The following is an 11,479-nucleotide window of genomic DNA, read 5'->3' as shown; positions in this document are numbered from 1 at the left end:
AGGAACCCTGTAAGCCAATGGCCCATCTAGTCCAGCATCCTATTCTCAAGCTAGCCAACCAGCCAACCCACTGGAAGCCTGCAACACACACCCCACTTCTGATTCCCCACAACTGGGTATGCAGAAGCACATTGAGAACCAAGCAGTTGTGGCTTAAGAACCTCATCTTCCGCTTGTGTGAAATTTCCCTGCTTTGTCCCAAAATGAGGCCCTGAGTTGTAAGCTGGGTGTCTGGCAGAAAGGTCATGCCGCCAGTGGCGAAATAATTTGAGGGACCACCATTTTGGCTTCAGTTTTTTCTTCTTCTGTTTTTAATGAGCCCTGAAGAAAACATCTATATATTTTTTCAAGGGAATCAGGGTAAAAATCCTCTTTGAGGTAAAAGGCAGAGAGTACTTTACACAGTCTGTTTTCAACAGGAGAGGAAGCACTGAGGATGGGAGAAGAAAATACTTAGGAAGCCCCTGGTCATCTTGGTTACCATATTTGACAAACACAGGAAATAAATTCCCTCTCATCTTACAGTTAGGAAGGGCTCATCTAGTCTCTGTAGGCATGGGTTCAGGCAGGGTTTTGTTTTGTTTTTGTCCCATTGTGAATCACAATAAAAGTCAACTGGGTTTGCTGTGGATTGGCGTTTTCTCAGATGCAGCAGTAAACAGCCAGGTTTCCCGAGGAAAGCAGTGGAAGGAAAAAAAAAACCTACCATGCTCTTGACACATGACTGGAAAGCATGGACCTGCGCCTACAAATTGTGGCACAATCGGAAGTCTCTAACACAGAGAGGTAGCAGGTGGTCTTGCTCTGTTAACAACAGTCACAAACTTTTACCCCAACTCAGCAAGGAAGATTCATTCTCTCCGCCTCCTCCTCCTCTCTCTTTCTCAGAGCAGATATGAAAACCTGTTTTATCCTCCTTTCAGTTGACAGGGCGCACGTGATGGAAATGAGGACAGGACAATCCCATCTGGAGCTACCACTAGCATACAACAAATCAGAACCGGGCCTGGATCTGGCCCTATATACCATGGAAGACTTCCTTCCCTGGAGGATATTTTAAAAAAAATGTTTTTGACAATCTGTGCAATGAAATATCTCTTCAGATGGAAGCCTGAAACATTTCAGAGACCCATTTTTGCCCAGGAGGGACCTACAACGTTCTTCATCGGAGGAAGAACAGTATACTATATAAATTCTTTAACCAAGGTAATGCCATACACAATGTTTTTCTTGATGCAGTTCGACGCAGTCATTGGCTCCCCTCTTTTCGTTACCCCTGTTTTCTGGAAGGTGCAATTGCAGGATATCAGTGGTGTATCAAACTTGGCCTGCCTCAGAGTTCATTTCACCCTTCTGGTGACTCCCCAGACGCACTGCAAAGTCGAATTTCCCAGCCAGCTGTCCCGAGTCAACAAGGTCAAATTATTTCTTCTTCCCACATCCACACCATCCATTTACCGAAGGGGATTCGTTGCCCTGCTATAAATATTTGTTCTTGCTGCTTCAAAAATTCCAGGACAGTCCCTCTGCTCCGATATTAAACTAACAGTGCTTCTCTTGTCTGTGAGGCATGAATATTAGGTTGTCGGGTTTCGATCTCCCAGCTGGACAAATTTTCAGGAAGGCCTAAATTGCCACTGTTCCTCTTTGTCAGGGGGAGAGGCTAGTACACGCCCGCAAATGTGGCGAAGACTCTAGTTCTGGGTCTGTGTAAGAAAAGTTTTTAAATTCGTCTTGGTTAATCATAGAAAGGATTCCTTCTTCAATGGGAGTTAATATTGGCTCCTCTTTTAAAAATTCAGGATCGAAGTTGCTCACATCTTCTTTCGATTTCTGTCATATGCAAATATAAAACAAATATATTAGGTTTTCGTTCTCTCCCCCCCCCCCATTAACAAGGGTGACATTCACATTGGTTTCTCAGTATTTTGAGGATTTAGAAAAATTGGCATTGTAATTTTCTAAAAATTGGGCAGGATCCTGACTAAGATTGTTACATCATACTAAGTACTTGTACCACACAGAAATCAGTGTGAAAAGGTAGTTAACACAGTGATTTCTATAGGACCTAAGTGTGAGTAATTTAAGCCTGGGTCCAATCTGTTAGGTTTATTTATTAGAAATTAGCTGTACTCAGCTTTTCTGTTAAAAGTAGATTACAGAAGTGGCTGCATACACTCCAGACATTTAAAGCATATTTGAAACACATCCCTCCCAAAGGATCTTGGGAACTGTAGTTTTTTTAAAGTGTTGGGAATACTAGCTCTATGATAGGTAAACAACAGTTCCTAAATTTTTGGCGTGTGTTTTAAATGTATAGTGTGTACCCAACCCAAAAAACCAACAACCATCTAGTCCAAAATATTACATGAAAGGCTTATCCCAGGAAAACAACATACTAGCCTGGTTTGCACATAATGCTAAACCATAGTTTTCTTAACAAGTTGTCCCACAGACTATCAAACAATTCTTGTTTCTCCAATGTTTGTTTTGTCACTTGGTGATGGGATGGGATGACCAAGCAAACCATGGTTAACTGAGAGTGCTGGATTCACATGTAACACCCAAGTTTTGTAAACAAACACTAGTTTCAGATTGTAGTTTGCTGGCAGCAAATAAAGCATTGTTAAGTTACCGAGCAGGGTTCACTAATAACTTTGAGCCACTGCTTAATAACCCACAGTTATTAAACTTAGGACACTCATATTTACGGGACTGCTTCTCCTAGTATGCCCTACAGAGGAACTTAAGGTCCATGAATAACCATAGTTTAGAGGTCCTGGGCCCTAAGGAAGTCAGACTATCCTCCACCAGGGCCAGGACCTTTTCAGTGATGGCTCCGACCTGGTGGAATGCTCTGTCCCAGGAGACTAGGACCCTTCAGGATTTAACCTCCTTCCGTTGGGCCTGTAAGACAGAGTTTCCGCCTGGCCTTTAATTTGAATTCAGCCTGATCTTTTATTTCCCTTCTCTTCCTTCCCCCTCCCTTTTTATGAAGATCACCCGCTCTGAGACCCCACAGCTAATTCTCCCCTGGCCTCCTCACTGGCCCAAGGAGGACCAATTCAGCCAGCTAGCCCTGGGGATTATCTAATGCTTATTTCCCCTAAATTGATTTCTGAATTTCAAATTTTATTGTTATTCATGTTTTTATACCGTATTTTATGCTGCTTTTACAATTAAGTGTTTTAAATTTGTTGTTAGCCACCTTGAGCCAGGTTTTTGAACTGGGAAGGGCAGGGTATAAATAAAAATGTATTATTATTATATTATTATTATTATTATAGTTCAGTAAACTGTGGTTTGGTGTTATGAGCAAACTAGGTCATTGATGTGAATGCGGTTACGCTTTGCATGCAGAAGGTACCAGGTTCAATCCGTTGCTGCCAGGGATTGAATTGGGGGAACTTTTTCATGTAATGCATGGAATCTACTTCTGAGTACATGCAAAATTCTAAACACTCACAATTCGAGGACGGTAAGGCGGCTCTATCTGACGCTGGTTCAGCAGATCCCAATCCAATTCCTTAAAATATGGGTGCAGTAGGATAGCATTCTCTCCACCCAGGGCAATGCTGCCGAGGCGCATTTTGGGGTTCTTGGTCATGAACTGCAAAAAGAAGAAGAAAGGATTAGCAAGGAAGAAAGTGATGCTCTTAGCCATCCACTATCATGTCCTATTAATTAGAGACATGGGAAACTGCCGTATCCTTGGTCCATGTAACTCAGAACTGTCTGCTCTGATGTGCAGTGAGCCTCCAGAAATTCTGACAGGGGTCTTTCACTTGATTATCTGGAGATGCTGGGGGTAGCCCTGTTGACATCAACGAGTGGCAGGGCCTTCTTGGTGGTGGCTCCCCATTTGTGGAATGCCCTGCCTGATGAAGTGCACCTGTTTCCCGCCCTCACTTTTAGAGTTCAGGAGGAATTAAAAACCATCGCTGTTTGCCAAGACATTTGATGACCAATAGATACCGTTTCTGAACCAAATTAAATACTTCTGTTATTAGAATCATAGGAGTGTAGAGTGGGAAGGGACACCAAGGGTCATCTAGTCCAACTCCCTGCTCGTAATTACTTTAAGCCAGTGGGTACGGAGCCTTTTTCAGCTGGAGACCTGCTTTTCCTTCTAGGCTCAATGGCTACTCCCGTGCAAGTTGTGAGCAGGGCAAGATGCAAAAGTTGGCAGAGCAATGAATGTTAATTTTGCCCTTCTACGGAAAGCTAGTTTCCACACAGGCTCCTCTCTGCCCTCCACTCAGGCAAGCAAGAGACCTTACCAGAGTTCAAGGACACATTCCAGCCAGGCAAAAACAGCAAAGGAGGATGCAAACCAGGTGGTATGGCCTGGGGAGAAGGGGGTGTGGCCTGAGAAGGATCCCGAGGGCCAGATAGGGAGGTCTAGAGGGCCACATTTCACCCCTGAGCCTGAGCTTCTGCAAAACCGCCATAAAAATCCTGGATACTGTAGGTTTGCATGCTGGGTCTGACGCTGGTTTAATGACGTTGGTGAAAAGTTTCATGGTGCCTTGTAAAAAAATTCGCAAAAGTATGTTTGTGGGAAGCTAACTTCCCTTGCTGCCCTCAGCAAAGCGCTGTAAATTCCTTGTTACAAAAGCAGTGGCTAGGAAAGGAAAGATGAGCCAGAATCTGCCATCTAATTGCCCTTGTAAAATAAAGAAGAAGGAGAAATATCTGGGAGAGATAGTCATTAAATGAATGGCCGGAAAGAATGAGGGATGAATTAGATCAGAAGGGAAGAGAAAGGCAGGAGAAGGGGAGAGAGGTTCGCTCCAACATCCATTGGCCTTTAAACAAAGAGAGAATAGTTATTTAAACAGAGCAATTACTCTAATTAAGGCTTCCTTCCATGTTGCCCCAGGGCTGGAGGCTGAATGTCCTGTAAGCAATTTCATCTGATTATTATGTAAGGAAAGTGGGTGGAGAGAAGTAGGGAAAATTACTGCTCATTATGTGCTTTGCTTGTGGTTGGAAAATAAGACAGATAAACTAGAGCAGACTGGAGTCAGACTTGGGGTTCCATTTCTGCTGGAAAATGTACCAGGTGCCCTAAGACAAGTTGCCATCTCTCGGCCTAGACCACCTCGCTATCCAAAATCCAAAAGAGCTCTCCAAAATTCAGGACGTGAACTTTGCAGCAGCAACAGCTCACACCAGAAATTCCCATCTGCAGCCCACAGCGTAAACTTTGCCCCTTGTGAGTCAGTGAGAACTCTCCTTTTTGACACTGTAAACCACAGACTGATTTGATCTCCTTCCTGGTACTTTTTCCTGTTGAGAAATACCTAATCACACTCCCCTTAGTGAAATCTGCTCTGCATTGGAGAACTCTGTTCTGCCAAGCAGATATCCCTTACTAGTTTCGAAAGGTTGCTGTTTTACCACTCGACTTAGGAACAGCTTAAATAAGCTAAGCAGATGGTTAACAGCCCAATTCTGCACCGGCCTACTGAGATGTAATTCCTACTAAGGTTAAATGTGAATTTCTCCCAGCTAAATTTGGCTTATACCCTCAGAAGGGACACCCTTGCCTGAAAACCTCATGCAATTTTCCCCCAGTTAAAAAAAGTTTAAAGACTTAGAGATCACATTTATAGGTGCCTAAGTACACAAAGGCAGAAGGCTGATCGCCGAAGAATTGATGCTTTTGAACTATGGTAATGGAGGAGACTCTTGAGAGTCCCATGGACTGCAAGAAGATCCAACCTCTCCATTCTGAAGGAAATCAGCCCTGAGGGCTCACTGGAATGACAGATCCTGAAGCTGAGACTCCAACACTTTGGCCACCTCATGAGAAGAGAAGACTCCCTGGAAAAGACCCTGATGTTGGGGAAGATGGAGGGCACAAGGAGAAGGGGACGACAGAGGACGAGATGGTTGGATAGTGTTCTTGAAGCTACCAGCATGAGTTTGACTAAACTGCGGGAGGCAGTGGAAGACAGAAGTGCCTGGCGTGCTCTGGTCCATGGGGTCACAAAGAGTCGGACACGGCTAAACGACTAAACAACAATAACAACAAGTACACAAAATGGGACATGGGTAGCGCTGTGGGTTAAACCACAGAGCCTAGGACTTGCCGATCAGAAGGTTGGTGGTTCGAATCCCCGCAACGGGCTGAGCTCCCGTTGCTTGGTCCCTGCTCCTGCCAACCTAGCAGTTCGAAAGCACGTCAAAGTGCAAGTAGATAAATAGGTACCGCTCTGGCAGGAAGGTAAACGGCGTTTCTGTGTGCTGCTCTGGTTCGTCATGCTGGCCACATGACCCAGAAGCTGTACACCAGCTCCCTCGGCCAATAAAGCGAGATGAGCACTGCAACCCCAGAGTCGGCCACGACTGGACCTAATGGTCAGGGGTCCCCTTTACCCTTTACCTAAGTACACAAAAGCCCTCAGATTTATTTGCCTGCAATCTGACAGGGTTCACACACTCTGGAGGGTCCAGCCTGCAAAATCCACCCACTTTTGTCAAAAAGGAAAGAAGTTATATCCATCTAGAATTCCCAAGAGTGAAGTGGGGATGGCAAATGAGATTTGGACCTCCAAACCAAACTAGTCAGCCACTAAATAAGTACGACGTGAACCAGACTGTTTTTACAAATCCCTGAACTGAGGACCAAACCAAATCTTGTGGTCAGTGCACACCCATCCCTTGCTCTCATGACCCTGCCCTGAAGTTGATTTGGATCGGCCAGGGAGCACAGCCTGCTGTCCCTGGGAATCTGTTCCTGTCCTGGGAGCCGGAATGAGACAGGACAAATCCCAGATGGGCAATGAATGCACAGAAAGAACGCCAGCCTTTAAATGTCGCGATGGTGCCTAAGGATGAGGCTGTAAAAGGCAGGTCCCTTCCACTGTTCTTACACATATAGGGGCCTGAAGCCCGGCTCTTTTAACAGAGCAGCAACACAGCGAAGCAAACTGCAGAAGAGATGTAATGCCGAACTCTGGAAATTCTGTGGACTCATGAATGCACCTTTGGGGGGAAATTTACAGTTGCAGAAACACATGTGTGCATCTAACGATTGCAAAATGCAAGCTGGACAGTGTTTTAAATAATATTCAGTAAACACACAAGATGTAACCGGATGCAGAAAGCAAATTAGAATGGACTATAAAGTCTTTTGTGTCCAATGATTTGCGTTTTAATCTTGTCTTAGACTCTGAGAAAGGATTCTGTGGAACTGTAACAACCTTTCGTGTGGATTGTTGGACTCTATGAACAGACAGGTGGAATAGACACTTACACATACATGGACTTTACGCATAAACTGATTAGAGAATGAACTGATCCGCTGGGTCTTCTACAGTGGTACCTCTGGTTGCGAACGGGATCCGTTCCGGAGGCCCGTTCGCAACCTGAAAAGAACGCAACCCGTGTCTGCCTGTCTGCCCATGCACGGGTTGCAATTTGCCGCTTCTGCACATGCGCATGACGTCATTTTGTGTGTCTGCGCATGCGCAAGTGACGAAACCTGGAAGTAACCCTTTCCGGTTACTTTGCTGCAGGACGCAACCTGAAAACGCGCAACCTGAAGCAAACGTAACATGAGGTATGATTGTACTTTTTTCGTTGAACTTTATGAGCTACTTCTGTTAAAATCTACAATTTAATACAATGAATAGTATACTTTATTTATTCAAACGTACAGCCGGTTATGTCTTGTGTGTTTATTGAATATGTTTCACGTAACTAGAGGTTTGTTGTTGTTTTGCGACAGTGTTTTAAAGCCAAGGCAATTTTTTTGAAGGCGGGAAAACCCAAGCCCAAATATGTTGGGTATCCCCAAAACAATGTTGGAAATCAAAATAGTGTGACAGCGGCTACTCTTTGGAACTCCCTGCTGTTGCACATCAGACAAGCACTGCCTTTATTTGTCTTTCTGGTGCCTGTTGAAGACCTTCTGGTTTCAACAAGCCCTCTAAGGGGAGATTTCTTTTATTCCAGTCAGTCACCTGTGTTGGATTTCAATTGGTTTCTATATATTATTATGATTATTATTTCATTATTTATACCCCCCGCTGCCACCGCCCATCTGGCTGCATTACAATTGGCTTTCATACATGCAGCTTTAAAATACAGTTTTGCATTTTTTTTAATTGTATAGTGAAATTGTTTTGTGATGCTTCATGGGAACCAATTCTGAAGTTTAATCAGTTAATTGATTAATCAGGAAAGATCCTTTGGATTTGCCTGAAAGTATCCTCCAGTGCCTCTGTTTTAAAAAATAAAGACATTTAAAATATGGACATATGCTGCTTCAGATTCTTTTTTTAAAAAAAAAAATTAAAGCTTTTCTTTGTTTACAAGAGTACTGTACAGTCATACCTCAGGCTGAATGTGCTTCAGGTTGAGCGCCTTCGGGTTGCGCTCTGCAGCAACCCGGAAGTAACAGAGCGCATTACTTCCGGGTTTCACTGCTCGTGCATGCGCAGACGCTCAAAATGACGTCACATGCATGCGCGGAAATGGCAAAACGCGACCTGCACACGCACAGACGTGCCGTCGTGTCTTACGTTCCGTTCGGGATGCGAACGGGGCTCTGGAACGGATCCCGTTCGCATCCCGAGGTACCACTGTACATGCATTGCCTCTTTTTCAGGTTGTAGAGTCCTTTCTACAGATCAGTTACATTTTATATGAAACATTAGTGTTGTGAACAGAATATCGTTGGGGAAGAAGGAGGAAAAAGGGGAGAGAAGGGGTAGGGGGTGGAGTGGTAAAACTTACACTCTTTACTTAGTGTGTGTGTTGTGGGGGCTGTGTCAGCATCACTTGGGTGGGTTCTCTTTCTATTCGTTTGTTATATTTCCTTGGTTGGGGAGCCCAGAGCATGGCTGGTTGTCTTTAGTAAGATTTAATTGTGTGTGATGGGAGGAGAGTGTTGTTGGGTTAAGTTAGCCTAGGGCTGCCATATGTCCTGATTTTAGAGGACATGTCCTGCAATTTGCCTCCAAAAATGGTGTCCTGGATTATTTTTCAGAAATTGGGCAAATGTCCCGAAAAATTGGCAGTGGGGGTTAAATCGTGCCGAAAATGCCTTAAAAAGCTCCAAAACAATTTTGGGGTCTTCCTTAAAAAAAAAGCTCAAGAACTTTCAGGGTGGGGCCACTAGGGGGCGCATTGGAAGATGGCCGACAATATCATCTCTCCGACCCACACGGGGTAATTAAGAGGCTGTTATGGGAGTAGGCAGCCTCCCTTGTTGCCCCAAGGGAATGGGGAACACTGCCCTTGCCTGCTGTGCCCATAAATCACCCCCTAATTCGAAAGAAGGGGGTGAGGGCCCTAGGCAGAATGCCCCCGTGTGGACCTTGGCTCTCCTGGACGCTGTCTCTGATCGCACACTAGTTGCAGCAATTTGGAATAATTAATTACAAAAGAAGCAAATGCACATATTTCAAGTGAAGAAGGGGAGTGAAGTCTGCTAATTTAAGTGACCTCTGTGAAAGAAGACGACGGGTTGGAGAAACAGGAATATTTTACGATGAAGATACACCAAAGGCTGGGTATGTTGACAACGGGACTGAATGGGGGGGGAACCTTTTTTACTTTCCTTCTATGTGATTTACAAGAACCCCTCCTCATTAGAATCGTTGGTTGAACTGACCCAAGCAGGATGATTAAGGTCTGTGTGGAGATAAACTTTAACCAAAAGTATGATTTATGGAGACCGAGAAGCAATAAGAGCCTTTGGAATGGCGCAGCAATTAATTCGGAGTCGCCATCTTGCCAAAGGATTTATAGCCGTGAGGAAGAATGGACTTGTTTTCAGACTGCATTCCTAGTGAATCTCCTCAGAGGTTTTGAGAAAGGAGGCAGATTGGTGAAGATTAATGACGCCATGACTGTTTTGATGTATGGAAGTGATGTTATATGGAAAACGTCTGGATATGGCTACTGGATAAAAAAAAAAATATCCACGCAGGATTACAAACTGTTCTAACCAGCTTGTGGAGATTATCAGAGGTCACAAAGAGAAAGGAAAAATATATGAAAATAACAACAAGAGATGTGGAAAAACAATAAGAAAGGACTGGATAGTACTGTGAACATCATAAGGTTAGATTAAAACAGCAGTAAGAAGCAAGAAGTTGATTGGATCCCCTTCGGAACTTGAAATATGGGTACCCCCAACAAAAATTTAAAATTCGGCTGTGTAATTTGGAATTTATGTAATTTGGTTTGATTTGATGTGATTGGTCGGTTAATAAAAAATTATTCTTAAAAAAAAGAAGAACTTTCAGGGTGTCCTGCTTTTTACGTTTTGAAATATGGCAACCCTAAGTTAGCCATATTGATTTGTAGGCTATCGGTGTTCAGATTCTTTTATAAGAACATAAGAAGAGACCTGTTGGCTCAGGCCTATCACCAATCTAGTCCACCATCCTGTTTTTACAGTGGCCAGTGATTATTCTATTGTTTGGAAATGTTATTTGCCTTGGAAAGCTGACAATAAATTGTTCGTCAGAAACAAATAACTGAAGCTGGAGCGAGGGAGGGAGGGATTTTGGGAACCTTGCTCAGTTTTCCCCCTTGTGCATTATAGGTCACTGCCGCTTTCCTGCTAAAGAATGTTCTCAGGAACGTTCCAGGAAGAGAAGTGACCTTCTAAGACACAAAGAGGAATCTGGAGAAAGTCAGATGGCTCCTCAGAGGAAGCAGCTCTGCTGCCCAAGGGAAGGAGATTGCCTTCCAAGGAACAGCAAACTTGGAACTGCAGACTTGTTTTTTTTGGAATATCTCAGTCAGTGGAGCATAAGACTCTTAATCTCAGGGTTGTGGGTTCAAGTCCCATGTTGGGCAAAAGATTCCTGCATTCCTGGGGGTTGGACAAGGTTATGGTTACCAGACGTCCCCGTTTCCCAGGGACAGTCCCTGGATTTACAAATCTGTCCTCGGACAAAATCCGTCCCTGGAATGTCCCCGGATTTCATTTAATGCCCCTGGATTTATATTTTAAGTGTTGTAGATTTATTAGTAGGGAATGAATGTTGCGTGATTGGTTCAATGGCATAAGACACATCATATGGGGACTTTCAGCGAGGCAAAATGGCGGGCACCACGGCAGCAAGCTGCCAGAGCAAACTGTGCTACTAGGCTGCTGCTGCCACTGCCAAGGGGGAACCAGGGACACCGGCACATCAACTGGGGGAACCTCTGACCCCCCCATGACCCAAATTGAGCTGAGAGCAAGAGTGCCCGGCCACCCGGCCAACTGTCCAGCGGTGCTCCAGGGCCAGTAAAAACCCTGAAGCTGACACAGGGAGACGGAGGAGAGGAGGAGAAGGAAGAGAGAGAAAGGGGAAGGAGAAAAAAGAGGGGAGCCCCGACCTTGCCACACCATCGCCATTACAGTGGTACCTCGGCTTACAGACGCTTCAGGTTACAGACTCCGCTAACCCAGAAATAGTGCTTCAGGTTAAGAACTTTGCTTCAGGATGAGAACAGAAATCGTGCT

The 11,479-nt window shown here is 44.5% G+C and overlaps 1 protein-coding gene across 1 annotated transcript in view; it reads right to left on the bottom strand.

The window, feature by feature from the left end:
• Positions 1 to 1,054: 1,054 nt before the first annotated feature.
• PRKCH (protein kinase C eta) overlaps positions 1,055 to 11,479 on the bottom strand; it is a 108,100-nt gene continuing 97,675 nt past the window's right edge. Inside the window, exons 13-14 of the mRNA XM_053404071.1 lie at positions 3,467 to 3,610; positions 1,055 to 1,833 (exon numbers count right to left, since the gene is read on the bottom strand). Of these exons, the coding sequence (XP_053260046.1) occupies positions 1,651 to 1,833; positions 3,467 to 3,610 (327 nt within the window). The 3' untranslated portion in view covers positions 1,055 to 1,650. The remainder of the gene's footprint in view (positions 1,834 to 3,466; positions 3,611 to 11,479) is intronic.

This window comes from Podarcis raffonei, chromosome 1 (genome assembly GCF_027172205.1).
Source record: "Podarcis raffonei isolate rPodRaf1 chromosome 1, rPodRaf1.pri, whole genome shotgun sequence".
Classification (NCBI taxonomy): domain Eukaryota; kingdom Metazoa; phylum Chordata; class Lepidosauria; order Squamata; family Lacertidae; genus Podarcis; species Podarcis raffonei.
The sequence above is the reverse complement of the archived record's forward strand: the minus strand, read 5'-3'. Positions and strand labels throughout refer to the sequence as shown.